The 17,644-nt window shown below is 47.3% G+C and overlaps 1 protein-coding gene across 1 annotated transcript in view; it reads right to left on the minus strand.

The window, feature by feature from the left end:
* Window positions 1-16,464, minus strand: part of LOC140694798 (uncharacterized) — a 28,474-nt gene extending 12,010 nt beyond the window's left edge. Inside the window, exons 1-4 of the mRNA XM_072957860.1 lie at window positions 16,334-16,464; window positions 13,738-14,058; window positions 12,983-13,263; window positions 12,378-12,456 (exon numbers count right to left, since the gene is read on the minus strand). Coding sequence (XP_072813961.1) covers window positions 12,378-12,456; window positions 12,983-13,263; window positions 13,738-13,930 — 553 coding nt within the window. The 5' untranslated portion in view covers window positions 13,931-14,058; window positions 16,334-16,464. The remainder of the gene's footprint in view (window positions 1-12,377; window positions 12,457-12,982; window positions 13,264-13,737; window positions 14,059-16,333) is intronic.
* Between the last annotated feature and the right edge of the window lie 1,180 nt (window positions 16,465-17,644).

Raw genomic sequence — 17,644 nt, forward strand, 5'->3', positions numbered from 1 at the left:
CAGCTCTTTAAATACTGTCAAAGATGTGCTATTATGTAATGCAAAGGGTCTACCTACACATCAACTCAGAAACCAAAGAAACTACACGAAAGCCTTAGTTTATCATTTTAAAATATTCCTATTATTTTGAATATTAAATTTCTTAAAAGATAAGATATTTTTTGAGAAAGACATCAGTTGTATTAAAATTCCTCTCACCAAGAAAGCAATCTTTATCAAGAATTACTACCCCTATGAAAATCCAAAAGACAGGACGTTTCTAGCTAAGTTAACTTACAGATCTCAACACAAGCCTAAATCCTATCTGCTCTCACTTGAACGAGCCCAGCAAAGTCCTGGGCTACTCTGGAACTTAGCTCTTCTGTTCCATATGTTGGCAGAGCTAAGATCATCACACAAGGCAGGGAAGGAGAGAAGAGGTAAGTCCACCTGGCGGCCTCCATCTGTTTACTTCCAGCCACAAGGTGTCGCTAGAGCGACCCCGCTAACAAGCCCTCCACACAAGGAAACCCGGCATCCACTCTGCCCCTGCGGTCCCCAAGCAGCCCCGACGCCCCTCTCCCACTGGTGGCCTCCGAGCCTGTGAATGGTCTTCTAATGACCCTCCCAGTTGGTGACACTCTCCCCCTCTTCCCCGCTACACACACACACACACACACACACACACACACACACAGCCAAGGCAGCCTTCCCAAAGCACAAATTTGATTACATCTCCCCCACTTCAAACCCATCAGAGGCTCCCTGGTAGAGTTCTAGCCCCACCCCCGACCCTGCTTGTCCATCCTCACCTCAGTACCAGGTCCCCAGTGACCTCAGGGGCCCCGTGACCTGCTGCTACTTCCCACTAGCCTCCAGGCTCATTTTAACTGTTTGTCAAGGAAGTCTTCCTTCCCTCCAACCTCCGCACTTTGGATTAGGTGCCCTGCTGTGTTAATAAAACATTTTAATCTAAGTCAACTTCTGACACTGCTAAGCTCTCAAGAAGCAAGTACATTTTGCTTACTACTGTGGGTCCACCCCCTCTCCCCTAGACACTCAGAATTGCGTGTGTTGTGAATAAAAGAATGAAGGGGTGGGACTCAAAAGGACAGGCAGAGCTGCTCTCCTAAGGGTCACTTCCTGCTGACATCCTTCACTGCCTCTTCTGTGTCAGTTCTAGTAAAAACCAAGCTCCTCCAAAGCCCTCCACCCCTAGGCCCTCTCCAGTGTCCTTCAAAGCAGGGTCACCCACCACCCTGGACCACACAGGGCAGTCTCCCTGAGTCCCCACCCCACAAGCCTCCAGGCCTCTACCCGGGCTGCTCCTGCCACCTGAGTCACCCTCTTGATTCCTTCCCCTGGCTGACTCTTACTCTGTCCTCAGAACTGAATGTAGAGCCAATTTCTTCCAGGAAGTCCTCCCTGATGATGTCCTTTAGCTCTTGGCTGGGCTCCATCTACAGCAGCACTGCTTGGCGACCAACTGGTATTTGTCCACCTGCTCCTATGAGACCATGACCTCTTGGAGGCCACGTGGGAAAAAGGAGTGAGGTGACAAGAGGGGTGGGAAGAGCAAACAGGAAAGTCGCAGCTCAAGTCCCAAATTCAAGGATTCTGTCTCAGATAAAAAGAATAAACTGTTTCATACGTGTGTCATTTGGCTATGATTTTTGTGGCTCATGGAAAACAAGAGCTTGGTGTTCAAGCCTGAAATCCAAGTTACATGCAAAGAAATGTATATATTCATATCCAAAGGAAATCAGAGCTGCTCAACCACACTTTGCAGTTAAAATCCAAAGGAACTTTGATAAAGGCAATCTCCCTCTCTCTCTTTATTTTTATTTATTTATTTTTTTTGGTATCATATAGTTTTAGAAGTATTTGTATAACTAAGTGATGGCTACAGCCTATGATTCTGCACTGGAGTGTTTGGGGCTAAGGAAGCCCAGATTACATGCACTGTGTAAATGCAATCACACCAACACAATGACAGGCGCCCTAGTGGCTGAGCTGAAGTTCCAAAGCAGAGAACCTTATGTTGGAAGACAGCTCTCAGTAGAAAGTAAGAAATGCAATGTTCTGTACTCAATTTCATTAGCTTTATGAGCCATTAACAGATAGTATGTCTTGTCTAATGAAACCCCAAAATATACTGTCATCTTCGATTTTCTCCATCTGACTGTTTTATGCTAAATTTGGATATCAAACCCTCACTCCATACGGAAAGCTCAGGCCTTAGCTGCAGCACAGTTACATCCCGTGGAAGAAAGCCGATCAAGGGAGAACAGGAGAGTTTCCCTTCAGAAGCTGCTAAGTGTGGTTTTGCACCTGTATGTCATTTACAACCACGCCATCGTCAAAGGAGTAAGACCTTACATCTGTGGGGCAAAAAGCACTGCGGTGGTTCCGAACCATGAAAGAACACTGAGCTTTGTGCAACAGTCCTGAGGCACTTAAAGCGTACTTTCTCTGAAAGGCTCCGAAACTGACTCACTTCACCATTTCAGGTACAACCGGAATTAGTAGAGAGAACATGCCCTTGAAGTCTGACAAGGCCCTGCTGGAATCCTGCTACAGCATTTACTAGCTGCTAAATGAACCAATTCCTTAAACCTCTGAGGAGGCTTCCCAATCTTCAAAACGGGGCTGCCACCGCCCACTTGGGAGGCATGGATGTGAATGCAACACGCAAGTAGGGCGGCCGACTGGTACGTGACACGGGACCTGGCTAGTTTCCCTCCGCTGCCCTTCTGCCCCTTTAAACTTGCACTGCTCCCCCTGGTAAGGGTGAAGCCCCAGGAACAGACTGCCCGATTCTTCTGTATATCCCCGGATACATACCTTACCCTTAGGAGGTCAGAAAAACAACTGCCTCCTCCCCAGTCACTATCAATATTCTTAAGAGTCTGGGTTTTTTTAACTCTATGTTTCAGGGAGACTATTCAAGAATTGTTCAACCACCGTTCTCCAGGTTGGCTCCTCTCCCAAAGCCCATCCCTTCTTACCTCAAATCTTCTGTCTGATTGCCTTTTGTTCGTGGGAAAGAGAGTCCGCTAGGGTGCGGACTCCCTAGGCCTCCCTCCCTTCATCACAGGAGAGTGTGACTACATTCTCCCAACTCCCCACTCTGACTCCAGCTTCTGAGGAGTTTCCCCTTCTGGACCCTGCAGCCTCTGGATCGTCCCAAGACGCGCACACGTGGCCAAAACCCTCTCTTCAGATTTCTTCCTGTGTGGCCCTGCCCACCCCCCAGAACCTTAAGGATAAATGCCATTGCTCTGAAAATCACAAACGCCGCTGACTGACACACCAAAGCTGCATGGTCCGGGCTTTCCTCCAAACCAGGCACAGCCCTGCCCCCACTCAGACACAGTCTGCACCTCTTGAGATGAGCTGATCCACTTGCACGGCTGTGAACACCAGCTAAGAATGACGAATCCCAATGTGTATCTCTAGTCCGGCTCCTTCACCTGAGCCCCAGGCTCATAGACACGAGTGCCTCTTGGAAGTCCTAACTTGGATGACAAATGGCATCTTAAAAATGCCATATGTCAAAAAAAAGGCCTTATGTCCACCATTTACTCTAGACTTCGATTCCTGGTAGGTACCTCCCAGGCTCCCCATTTTAGTAACAGCCCCAGCACCCACCTAGGTGTTTGAGGTCACATTCAATTTCCACTGTTCCCTCCACCTGGCCCTGCCCTGGAATCAGTCTTGTTATTTCTGTCGCTAAGCCAGTCTCAAGTCTGGTTCTGCAGGGAGCACGATGGAAACCCACAAGCTCACAGCAAGGTGCACTGAGTCACAGTCCTCCGAAGGGAGTTCCCTGGAGGGGGAGGCATCTCCTGCTGCCAGTCACCTCAGAAGGCACTGGATTCTCACAAAGAAGGACCAGAAGAAGGGACTCAAGGATCGCCCGTGATCTGAGGTTTGAAGGGCCCGAGGTCTGGGGGAGCTCCTAGTTAGCTGACACTCCTGTCAGTGAGCAGATGAGGATGGTAGGAACCCAGGCAAGTCTGTTCTCGCTCCGACCCCTTTTCTCTCGGGAGCCACGGGAAAGGCCAGTTTCCAGGGCACAGACCGGCCATCACAGATCCCAGCCTGCATTTGCCAACCCAGACAGCCTAGACTCCTACTTGCGACTCTTACTTCTGTTCTGTTCCCCCCCAGAATGTGATGGACTCTTTCAGAAAGTCTGGACTGTCTCAAGCGAGACCAAGTCAGTGAAGGATGAAGTGTCCACATTTGGACCAGAGCATGAAAGGAGAAACAAGGCCTCATGTCCAGCATGACGGTGGTGGCCAAGCCCTTTCCCTGGGTGAGATGAACCAGGGTCGGGGTGAGAATGCAAGGTCCCTTCACGGCTGACAGGGGTGTTGGAGACTCACTACCGCAAAATAACCACACGGCCGTCAGTGGTGGACATCAGCTGCAACAGACACAGAGTCAGCTATTTACTGCCAAAAAGGGGTAAAAGTAAAGGCCGGTGCAGGGAGGCCTGCACGGCTGCTGAGGCAAACCACAGACCCGGCTCTGAATGCCCACTGGCTGAAGCAGAGAGGAAGCTACGGTCCCCTTTAGCGGTCCCTGTGTCCACCAGATCCAAGTGAACCAGTTACTTAGGACAAGGCAATGTTTTCCTGATACTTAGAAAAACCAGCCTCATAAAGGGAACAAAAGAGTGGCATGGTTTTAGGCCCGCTCCTGCCCCTCTATGAATGCAAATAAAGTAAATGGCACTGGGAAGGTGAATGCAAAAAAAAAAACCAAAAAACAAAAAACCGGTGACTGCTTCCTCCAACAGCGTCCCCTGCAGCTGCTCACCCCCGAGCCGGCCACTTCCTCACCAGTGACCGCCGGCCAGGAAGCGCCGTCACGCACGTCACACAGCGACAGCCAGGAACCATGTGCCGAGCACGTTTGTGTAAAAGCCAGAATCAAGGAAGGTGCTGCAGAATTTGACTTTCCAAGTTTAAATACTCCATGAAAAAATCCCTCAGCAGCCGCCTAAATCAATTCGCATCTCACTTCTTCAAAACAAATAAACAAAATTAGTAAGAGAGCATTTGTTACCAAATATAAGGACGAACTAACAGGTTCCTCAAAGCAAGGACTTTAACATATATCAAACTCCAGTGGGTGATGTGCTAACATAGCAAAAATTCCAAAAAAGTAGAAAATAAGATGACTAGGATAATATACGAATCATGGCAACTGTTAAGTTTTTGCTTTTTATAGCGATGGAGACGGCACAGAGGGCGATTTGGCTATTCCAATGCAGGGTGTGCACAGCCCACATTTTCAGACCCAACAACAAGCTCACGGGGTGGTATAAGGGAAAAAGGAAAATAGAAAAAGGAATAGAGGAACAGCCAAAATTAGAAACACACGAGAACAAAAATGACTTTGACAGCATTTACAAGAAATTACGTCAGTGTGATGAGGACAGGGACGCAGGGACGGTGAGACCCACCCTCACCTCCTGATCCAGGGGAGGCAGGGGCCTGAGGGAAGCGATGGTGCCGGGGGACCCCAACGTGGTCAGCGCCCCAAACCAAAACTTCACCTAGATGCGTGTAGACAGCTTTTGAGCTACAAAATGTGGTCGCATTTCAAGCTGGACAACTTTACTCACTCCCACCAAGAGGAACAGGGGAGAATTAGGTTCTGCTCCTGAACCAAAGCATTGTTTAAAAAATTAATGACTGTGTAATAGTAAAAGCAACAATGGAGTAAAAGTCACTGGAGGAGAACGTGCTTGACCCGAGCTCACTGGCCACGTTATCTCACTGACGTTCAGATGCTGGCTGAGCCCTTATGGTACCAGAACAGACAGACCCACCAGGAGGGAGGTTTAATGCGCTGCTGTATTTTGATGCCGGCAGCCATGCCTGGTACACGAGGTTCTGGGTAAACAATGGTGACAGTGTCAACCACTATGGGCTAAGCACACATCCAGCTACTCTGCCAAATCCCAAGGGCAGACTTCAAAAGGCAAAAACAAGCTGGCATTCTCTGTTGGCTCTGCAGAATCAGAGCCAAGCAGTTGCTGAGCAAAAATGTCACCAGTGCCTCCTATGACAAAATAGGAGGCACTGGCGTGGGGCTGGGGCAGGGCTCCAGGCTTCCACTGATCACCCACCAGTCTGTCCAGGGGGTGAAGGAGGTCCCTGCTTTCATTGCACCGATGCACCTACCTTGAATGACGCCTTAGGACTCAACAGGAGGTGACAGGTGAGGTGAACGGAGCCAGCCTTGGTGTAGCACGGTTCTGGCAGCTATGCCCTCAGCAGTGCCCAGTTTCCTAAACCTGACACCTCATCTCCAAGGAGCAGAAGTGTAGTGTGGGCATGTAGATCACAGGGCCCTGTGAGGACAAGTACAGATCATGGCCACGACATGCCTCTCCCCTTCCTTAAGCCATAGAGGAATATCCGGGGAGGAAGTGAAAATTATTCCAGAGCCCGCCAGGCACCACACGCAGGTGGGACACGGATCCCCTGTGTCTGTCATTCACAGGACTGGTGTGGATTTTCTTTTTATCAATTCTCTGGCATCTTCTCCTCCATCTTACCAACAACAAGAAAGTAGAATCTGACCTTAGAATCACAGAGAATCACAGAGCCCCTCCTGCACAGCGGGCCCGGCAGCACGTGCCATGTCCTCCGACTGTCACCTGTGGGACCGCCATGAGCGCTCTCCAGACTCAAGGCCCGAGGCCGTAGGTCGGGGGGACACAGCTCACCTCACTCTCCCCAGTAAAGGGGGACCACCTCTCGGCAAAGACGTCTCACCCTCTTCTGCCCGAGGGACAGCTTGAAAGATACACAGGGAAACATAGTAGAGGGTGAGGGGTTAGGCAGCCCAGAAGTGATCGTCTGCACTTCCAAGGCAGAGTGGGGCCTTTGACCTAATCACAGGGACAAAGTGAGGACGAATTTTTCCCTGCTGTGTCCCATACACCGTGACACGCCTTTCCCTGCGTAAGGAGCTAATTCGGAAGCCCCTGGCAGTGTTTCTGATGTCCTAACTTGGCATGGTGGCTGTCAGGCAGGGGAGAGGGCCTGAGCCGTGCTGGTGCTGGGCCTGGGAGGCAGGAGACATCGGCTCCACCCTGAGCTCAACCAGCACCTCGTTCTGCGTCTCGGGATTCAGAGTCTCATTTATAAGCAAAGGGATGAAACTGTCCCAGGACAGGCTGTCCAACAGGAATGAAATGAGAGTCATGTAAATAACGTTTCCCAGTTGCCACGTTTAAAATGTAACAAAAAAAAACCAAGTAACTGATTTTAAGAACAGACCTTACTTATTCTACTGTATGTAAAATACTATCATTTTGACGTGTAATCAATATAGAAAGTAACAAGATAGTTTATATTCTTTTTACTAGACAAGTTTCAGCGTCTGATGTGCATTTGACCTACAGCACATCTCAGCTCAGACCGGCCTCCTCCCCAGCACTACTAACAACAGTAGCTGTGGCTACTCTATTGGACAGCAACTCCAGGGGTCCCCCCAAGTGTCCTGGCTGAAAAGGGGGAGTAAGTGTCCACACTAACCCTAAAAGGATCTCTCTGAAACAAAGGCGGATTTAGTTTTAAACGTCTGAAAACCAGCGGGCTACACCTCCTTCCCGCCTTGGCTACAAGAAAGCCCTCCTCCTTGATGATCCCATTCTGGATGTAGGGAAGCAATCTGTCACACAGCCAGGGTGGCCCGGCCTTCAGGTTGACTTGCCTGCTGTCTGTGTCCAGTCCCACGAAGTCCTCCTTCTCAAATAGGATGTAGAGGAGGGGGGTCTTCTCCCCAGAATTTTCGGGGTCCCCATCCAGCCACTTGGACTTGGGCAAGATGAAGAGTGACTCAGTGAAGTCGTCGATCCTCTTCTCCACCACCCTGCAGTCCTCGTAGATTGAAGGCCACGTCGGTGTGCGGCTGCTCGGCCACCTCCCCATACAGCACAAAGACAAAGAGCTGAGAGTCGTAGAGCGTGGTGCCATACAGCTCCTCTGTGCATGGAGCTTCTAGAAGGTCTTGGCCAAGAGGCAGTCAGTAATGGTGACAAGGCCCATGACATTGCGGTGGGTCTGGAAGTCACTCCATCCATTCTCGGGCACATAGAGATACCTATAGTAGATACAGAGTGCCCACTGGGAGCCGCACGGTCTGATCTGGCTCACCAAGGAGATTCCATTATAGATGCAAAAGAAATTCTCTAAGATGATCCCCACGGGTTGGACCACAATCGGGAGAGTCTGGTGGTCCTCAGCGCACTGCCCGTAGTCAGGGGCGTTCATGTTGCAGGCCCTGCCGAGAAGGGAGGGTAAATCGATGTACACACTGTGCTGTGGGCTGCGGGCCTCACTGGGATGAGGCGACCTGGTGTGCACCAGCCAGAAGGCAAGGGAAGTCCAAGCAAATCGGGGATAATTTTGTCCTCAGCGTCTGCACATGGCTACTGAAGCTCAGATCACATTACCCAGCTTTTGGTCTAGGCTTCCATCCCCTGCAGAAAAGGATCATTTCTTGTTTTCTGTTTCCAAGCACCTAGGCAGGCCCTGATGCAAAGTCGGTGCTCAAAACTGCTGAATAAATGAATGAATAAAGGAACTGCTTCCCCACCCCTCAGCAGGATATAATGCAAAGAACCATAGTAGGATCAAAATATCTGGATTTCAACGCCAATTTATTTGAACTCCTAAGGTGCAGAATAATGGGTAAGAAAACTTGCTTTGGGGAGGAGGGTACAGTTCAGTGGTAGAGCACGTGCTTAGCATGTTCAAGGACCTAGGCTCAATCCTCAGTACCTCATTTTAGAAAAATGAAACAAATAAATAGACTTAATTAACCCCCTCAAAAAATATTTTCTCCATTCAAATTTCAAAAAAACCCACCTTGCAATTGACACAACATTGTAAACTTGACTATACTTCAATTAAAAAAAAACTTGCCTTGCAAGAATATATCTGGATTATGGAAGTTTGCAAATGTAAAATGCCTAGGGTACCACCTGCATAAGAAGAAGGAACTGTACAAATGTACTATCCCTCATTTATGAGCTATTTTTCCTTTGGGGAGATTATAACCTCTCAGAGATATTTTTCTCATATTAAAAAAAAAAAGAAAAAGAAAACATTACCTGATTCTCCATACTGCTGAAGAATCAGATAACCCTATGAAAGCATCTGACCCACAGAGTTTATTCAATAAATGTTTGTTGAATGAATGAATAAACAAGCAAAGTGAATGCTGCTCCCTGCCACAGACCATCATAATGGTACTGCTTGGAAATGCCAAGCCCACGTTCCACCCAAATCTTCACTAACCACGTGGGTGACCTGGGCAGACCTGTGTGCTTCTCTCAACACCAGTTTATTCATAAATAGAAATGAGGGCAATAACACAAACCTAAAAGGGTTAGTGAGTCACGAATGAATAGTACCCCAACTTTGCAAGATGGAACTATTAAAGAAAATTGGGCAAAGAGTCCATAGGCCCTCTCCATATTATCTCTTACAACTACATGGGAATCTACATTACATCTAAAAATAAAAAGTCTATTATTTTAAAGAGGCTATTGAGTTTAAATCAGCTCACCGTCTCAAATAAGGAACACACAGTACAAATAAGACAATGCGCAGCCCATGAGATGCACTCAGTAAATATTCCCACTGAACCCACTGGTCCCTCCAAATTCAGAGCATGAGGATGTGTCCTCGTGGCCAGAGGCCACTGTACCTGAAGCTGAAAAAGCTAATGGTCCCCACTTTCAAAAGCCCCTGCCACCAACCTAGGTCTAATTTTGTATTTGTAATTTTTTTTCTTTTTATAAAATAGAAATCCCCAATTGCATAGCCTTCAGGTCACCAAAACCTGACCACAGAGATCATGATGGCAACCCTCTTTGGTGAAACAATAAAATGAAAAGCCATTTCCACAAGACCTGTGTGTAAATCTACTAGGGAACTTCATCCTGGACTGAGAGGAAGAGGACTGGGGAGGAGGGGGCAATCTGAGGCACACAGACCCATGGGCCACCTGTCCCACGATGGACATTACACTCAACCCTCACCCTCCAGGAACTTCAAAATACACACAGACAGAGTGATGTGGACAATATATATGTATTTTTAAAGAAATTCCGACTCTCTAGCAGGTCTTGTATCTACCGAGACACAAATGGCTTATGTGTATAATGTTTCACAAAAGCCTTAAAACATTACCACCCCAACTTGACACATTAAGAAGCTAGGGATAGAGGTTTATCACATTGTGCAAGATTAGAGAGTTGCCACATCAGACACTGTATTTAAACCCAAGCCTTTGCTCCAGTGCTCACACAAGAAAGTGTGACATACTGCCCCTTTCCTGCCCTCTCCCTGCAATAAATCTCTGAAGAGTCTTTTCTGTGCCACGTGGAATCACAATCACGTCAATTTACCACAAAGAGCTATGTGACTCCTTGGAGGACGTGTCAAAATCTAAAGGGTTGTGATGGGTGGAGAGATTTGAATTTTCTGTTTCTCAAAGGAAATATGGCTTTAAAAGAAACTGAAAAGCACTTATCTAGTCTAAGCCCTCATTGTGCAGAGAAGGAAATGGAGGCTCAGAAGAGATGAGGAAAGGTACTTATTAACAAATATTGCCTCAGTGCAGCACCAAGCCAGCCCTGGGCCCTTCTGGGGGAGTACCTGGAAGGCCCAGGAAAATGATTGTTAGAAAAAGGAAAGAGAAGAAGCATACAAGGCCCTGTCTCTACACCACCATACCATGAAGTTCCACCAAATTATCCAGTATTGGGTGCAGCCAAAATTTAGGTGGGCTAAAGAGGTTATAGAAACCTGGAAGTCTCAACCATTGTGGAAATTCCAACATTTACTGTTTTTTTCCAAGTTCAAGCATCAGTTCAGTGGGCACTCCATACGAGGGACTACACGAGGCCTGGAGTTCTCCCAAATACAGATCTCTATTATCACGTGTGCAAACCACACACAGGCCCACCAGAAGAAAAACGCCCACACATAAGATGGAACTACTGAAACAGAAAAGAGCCAACCAGCATATATTGCTAGCAAAAACGGTGCTGCTAGAAATAGACTCATGGACATAGAAAGCAAACTGTTGTTAGCAGGCAGGAAAGGGAGGATTAACAGATACACATTAATAAATATAAAATAAATGACAAGGACCTACTATATAGCACAGGGTACTATTTTCAATTTCTTGTAATGAGTTGTACTAAAAACAATCTGAAAAACATTTATATACATATGCATAAGCTTATAACTGAATCTCTGCTGTACATCTGAAGCTAACATGGTAAATTTACAACACTTCAATAAAAAATAATTTTATATAATAAGTAAAAATAAAAGCAACGCCATAAAAAAAAAAGTAAAAGAACACGGTAATCCCCTTAGCTGTAGGTGGTGGAGAACTCTGCAAGCACCAAGTCCACTCGAATACTCCAGCACTGGCGGTCACTCATTCTAACCATCAGAGAATCACTTGGCTTCTACGAGGTTACTTTTCTCTTCAGTGAAAGGCTACAGTTGCATCTAATGATGTATTGAATCTCATCATTCACAAACCCAAGAATTAATGAGGATTTCCCATAGGCCTGGCTCTGGACAGATGAAAAGATAGGGTCCCAGATATATTCATGTGTAGAAGAAGTTTATGCCATAAAGACATTAATTCTTCCTGCTTTGATAGACAGATTCATTGCAATTCTGATTAGAATTCCTCCCAGATATTTCATGGAATGTAACAAGTTAATTTATGGTCAGGAACAGCCAAGAAACTTCTTTAGAACCACCACTGGGAAGGGGTGGATAGGTCATGCATTTCAACTGGTCTTTCTGATGTGATGAAAACGTTCTGGAATAATAATGGTTGCACAAATGTGAATATGCTAAAAGCTGCTGAATTGTAACATTCAAGTGGGTGGACTTCATGGTGTGTGAACAATATCACAATAAAGCTGTTATATGAAAAAATCCTTCTTGCCAATTATTTTTCCCTCTATACTACTAGTCTGTCCCACAATTTAAGTAAAACAAACAAACAAAAAAAACAAAACAAACCAGATTTTGCCAGGAGCTCTTTAGGAGTGCAATGTCCCTGGGTCTCCAACGCCTCAGGTTGTGCTGTTCCTGTTAACACACAATAGCTGGGCTGGACTAGTTAGGGACTATAAGTATCTTTTTAAGATCGACGGTCTCACGTTTCACCCTGGGAGAGTGAATGATGGAGGATGAGACAGCCTCATGCCTTCAGCTCATTTTTAACTGAACCAAGCCCTGCTTTCACCACTGTAATCCCTCTCAGTATAAAAACATGTGACATCAACAAGCACCGCCATCATAACACCTGAAAGTGTTCAAGGTACTTACCTGGGGCAGAAATCCTGATCAAGGAGACAGAAGCTCCCTCAGCACTGCCGCTCCCTTTTCCCGACTCCACCAGGAGAAGCTGGGAGTTACAGCCGCGGGCTCTCAGCCTGGGGAGCAGCGCCCACGCCGCTAATCTGGACCTCAGGGATCGGGAAAGGGAGAGGAAGGCAGCCCCGGGGTCGCGGGGCAGGGAGAGCGGGGTGGGGGACGCGGGCTGCAGCCCCGCTCGGAGGCCAGCCCCAGCCCCAGCCCAAGCCGCCCGCCCCGTCCGGGTGTGCAGACCCCGCCCGCCCGGGACACAGCCCGCCCAGTGGTGGGGACGGGTCGGCGGCCTAGGAGAGGAAGCCCGGGAGGGGAGGACTCGCGGGCGGGAGAGGGGAAGCGGACGCCAGCCGCGGACTGAGGGGAGCCCGGCTGGGCCAAGAGGCGGCAGGGGCACACCTGGCCCTGGACAGCTGTGGCCGGGGCGCCGGGGCAGGTGGCGCGGGCAGAGGGGTCTGGCCCGAGCAATCCAGCTGAACACACGCTGACTGGTGCCCTGGGGGGCTGTGACACGCCGACCGCCCTCCCGCAGCCGCCTCACCCCTTTCCCGATATCCCCTCACCTTGCACTTCCACAGCCAGAGGCCCCGGCCCCAGGCAGTAGCCAAAGGCCTACAGGGCGACAGAGCTGAGAAGCCATTGGGGCCGATCCCCGGCTCGGAGCTGGAGCTTCCAACCCGCGGTCCAGCTGGCAGCAACTGCGCATGCGCAGGAGGGCCAGCGATCCGCTCTGGGTCCTGAGAGAGAAGGGGAACCGAGGGAGGGAGAATAGGGGAGGAGGAGGGGAGGCGGGGAAAAGTGGAGGGAGACACATGGACAGGAGGAGCAGAGGGAAGGCAGTTATCTGGAATTGGGAGGGGAGTAACAGAGATGGGGAGAAAGCGTTTTACCTCTTGTGGCACCCCGAAGGAGGCAGCAGTCCTGCCTATACACCCTTCTCTTACCCGTCATTGCCCACAGCTCATATTTTACGTCCCTGGCCCAGCCCTCCAGCTAAGGTCTCTGCAGAAACCCTACGGGTATCATACCCGTTGCCCCCACAAGGAGCTAGGTTTACTGTTGCTCAGGGAACCAAGCACCCGCAGGTGTTGTTTCTCAGAACTACCTTGGGAAGAGTACATATTCCCCTTTTACACGCTGGGAAACAGGCAGGCACGATCTCTGCCTTAGCTCCACTGTCCCAAATGTTGGGCTGGCAGGGAGCGGGAGGTAAAATGTCAGAGCCCCAGAAGGAGCAGACTGCCTGAGTGTTGGTGTAGAGTCCCCATCCCTCCTGGGTAAACCACACCCCAACCTCGGGGAATAATCAAGGGCTCACCGTAGGCCCCTGTGTGTGGGAGAGCTGCCCTCAGTCCCAGTGTCCAACTTGCTAGGTAGGTAGAAGTGTTATTGAGTCCAAATTCATTCTCCTCAGTGCAGGACAGGCCAGTAAGTTGGGAGACCAAGTGTTGGGGCATGGAATAGCAAGTTTCTGTAGACCTAGATGGCAAACTAATGTCCTGGAAAACCATCTCCCCAAGTCAGAATTCAGGCTGCTTTCCTATGTGCTTGGTTTTTGCAAACTTCTTGGTGTAGGAATTCCTTCTTGTTAGAATCCTTTGTTCTTGCAGCTATCTCCCTGGGTCAGATCCCTGTAAACCTCCAACAAAACAAACGTTATTTTCTATTCTGCAACGTGTTATCTTTATATGATTGGAAAAGTGTTAAATACCCTTAAAGGTCAGAGCCTTCAGAATAGGCTCTCCTGTATATTTTAGGCTCTAGGCAACATTGTTTTACAAGCAAGAAGAAGCCTAGGAGACAGAGCACAGGGTTAAAGTCAAAGGAACAGATCTAATATGGAGTCAGATTTCTTCTTTTCTATTACTGTGGCAGAAGCCACTTGAGGATTTAAATCCCTTAAAGTTAAAAATAAGTAAAACTTTAAAGGAATTTACATACATTGGTGGGAACTTGCATAGCATATCTGGAAAAGCACACAAAGGATTGTAAACATTGGCATCTCCAGGGAGGCGTGTAAGAACAGAGGATGAGGGAAAACTCCTTTCACTTGAGTATTTTTTGCTCTGTTTGAATTTTTTTAACCATATGCATATATTTCTTTTTCAGTTAAAATAAATGTGTAATGGAGCAAAGGAGTAACTAGTTCAGCAAATACAGCAGCCATAGACTCACTGAGTCATCATTTTCGATTTAAGCCAGGAAGCATTGATTGTCTCTCTCCTATGTGCCCAGTGCTGTTTTAAAACTTTTTTATATATTTTTTTATAAAATAATAACATGCTATCCCTCACCCCTGCTCAGGGCTGGTGGGAAACCAACTGAGTTTTTATTGAGTTTTTTTCCAAGGAGTAGAGATGAGTTATAAACAGAACACAACTTCAGGGCAAAACAGGCGGACTGGTTTTCCAGCAGGCCAGATAGCGATGACGGGTTTTCAATAGAGGCGCACAGAGGCTGAGAGAGAAAGCCTCCAGGACCCTACAGAAAGCTGCCCACAGTGCCTTCTCCATGGCACTACTGAAATAGGAAAGAACAAATCTGACTCCATATTAGATCTGTTCCTTTGACTTTAAACCTGTGCCCTGTTTCCTAGGCTTAGTCTTGCTGTTTCTGCACCTTTTGTGAAACAATGTTGCCTAGATCCTGAAATATACAGGAGACCCTATTCTCAAGGCTCTGACTTTGAAGGATATTATCACTTTTCCATTCGTATAAAGATAACAAGATACAGAATAGAAAATAACATTTGCTTGTTGGAGGTTTACACGGATCTGACCCAGGTGAAGAGCTGCAAGAACAAAGGATTCTAAAAACAAAGAATTCATACACCAAGTTTGCATCAACCAAGCATTCCCGCTTCCCCTTTTTAATATAAGAAGAGCCTGAATTCTGACTTGGGATGATGGTTCTCCAGGACATTGGTCTACCATCTTCTCCACTGGCTTTACAAATTAAAGCTGCTATTTCTTGCCCCAAATCCTTGTCTCCTGATGTGTTGGCCTATAATGCACGAGTAGAACAAGCGTGGACTCGGAAACACAAACATACATTGAAAGTACGCATTTGGTATATTAAATGACCTGCTTCCACTCGTATTCCTGAGGTTTTCTTCTCTTGACCACTCCTACTTTATTTATGAAAAACCTGTCATGTGGACACATTTCCTTCTCTAGCCACTACCCTTCCATGTAAAAACTGATGCCAAGAAGGCAATGGAAGTTGCTAGAAGGTATTACCTGGCCAAAAAAGAGCAGAAGTGGGTTCTGGCTGATGTTCAGGAGCAGGCCGGGGCACCTGACAAGATGTCATAAGTAAGGATAGACAGCTGGGCACCAAAGGAGAAGCTTCTAAACTTCCATGAGGGACTTGGATAGGAAGGAACAGTCCCAGACTATAGCTCTGATCCCACCACGAGCTTCCTGGGCAAGGCTGGGCAAGTCATTTAAATTCTCTAGACCCGTGCTGTCCAACACGGGAGCCACCAGCCACATGCAGGATTATGATGTTATTCTGTAGCCAGACAGAATTATAAATAAACACTTTATTGCAAAGGGTCAGCAGGTATAATATTTAAAAACATTATTGGTTATCTTGCCTTAACAAGTTATTTTTGTATGTCTAGCTTTCTGTGGGTTGTAATGCCTGCGACTAATGTTTCCCTTACAGTGAGGTATTTTGAAATTATAAGTTACTGGACACAGTACACTCATATCACAGTTGAAAAAAACTGATTAAATAAGCAAGGTGATCTGACTTAGTAGTTATGAGCAGGGGCTCTGGGGCCAGCCTGCATAAGTATTAATTCTCACTCTCCCTCCAGGGAGTTCTGTGTGAATCTTGGACAAATTATTGTTGCTGTTGTTGTTGTTGTTGTCGTTGTCATTGTTATTGTTTGTGCCTCTTTTCCTTACCTTTTAAATAGCGAGGAAAATGTAGACTCTATCCCCTACAGTGTTGGCAGGATTAAATGAGTAAACGTCTGTGCTGCCCACTTCCCTGGGTTTCAGCATTCTCCAGGCAATCAGTGCAAAACACAGTGGCATTCTCCACTGTCTTCGTCAGTCTGGGATTCTGTAACAAATTACCGTGTGTCGGGTGGCTTAAACAACCAGCATATTCCTTATGGTTTGGAGGCTGAGGCTTTCAAGGTCAATGTATCTGGGAGAGGATTGCCAGCTCGAAGATGGCTGTCTTCCCACTATCTTCATGGCCCAGAGAGGAGAGAGAAGCAAGCACTTTGGGGCCCTGTATAAGAACACTAATACCATTCATGAGGGCAATACTCTCATGACCTCATTTTATCCTACTAATCACCTCCCAAAGGCCCCGCATCCCTATATCATCACCCTGGGAGATGAGGTTTCGACATATGGATTTTGAGGGGATGCATTCAGTCCACACATCGGCTAACTCTCCCAAACATGCAGTCATCAAACCTGTAGCTAATTTCAAAATAATGTTTATATCTCTCTGCCCATTTCCATTCCTACATCTACTAACACTGAAGCCCTGCTACATTTTATTTCTTATTTTCCTTGTGAGGTTTAATTGATTCCTCTAACTCCAAGGATTCGCTCACTCCAGTCTGCTTGACAGCCCTGCCAGGTAGGTCTTCCTTAAAACACCTTCCCCCTTCACCTGGTTGTTTTTAGGTGTAAATGTCAGAATTCTCTCCACACCCAATCCTAGACCTTTAATCCCTTACACTACCACTCACTATGTTATTTTCCTATTACCACTGTAACAAATTCCCATAAGCTTAATAGCTTAAACCAGCACAGACTTATTAGCTTATGGCTGTGGATGTCAGAGATCCAACACAGTTCTCATTGGGATAAATTCAAGATACCAGCAGGGTTCCTTCCTTCTAGAGGGTCTAGAAGAGAATGTTTCCTTTTTTTTTTTCCAGTTTACAGAGGTCACCCACCTTCCTTAGCTTGTGCCCCTCAACTTCCTCCATTTTCATGGTCAGCAGCCTTTCTGAACATTGCTCCATCGCTACACCTCCCTCTGATTTTAAACTCAGCTGGGAAATATCCTCCATTTTAAGGACCCCTGTGATTACATTCAGCCCACCTGGACAATCCAGACTACTCACCCTATTGTCTCATCTCAGGATCCCCTTGTCCCATCCCACTCAGGCAGTATGTATGTGGCTGTGACATTCACCTTGTGTAACATTTCCTCATGAGCAATTTATGGTTCAAGGCACTTATAAGTGA

The sequence above is a fragment of the Vicugna pacos genome, unplaced genomic scaffold, assembly GCF_048564905.1.
Source record: "Vicugna pacos unplaced genomic scaffold, VicPac4 scaffold_104, whole genome shotgun sequence".
In the NCBI taxonomy this organism is placed as follows: domain Eukaryota; kingdom Metazoa; phylum Chordata; class Mammalia; order Artiodactyla; family Camelidae; genus Vicugna; species Vicugna pacos.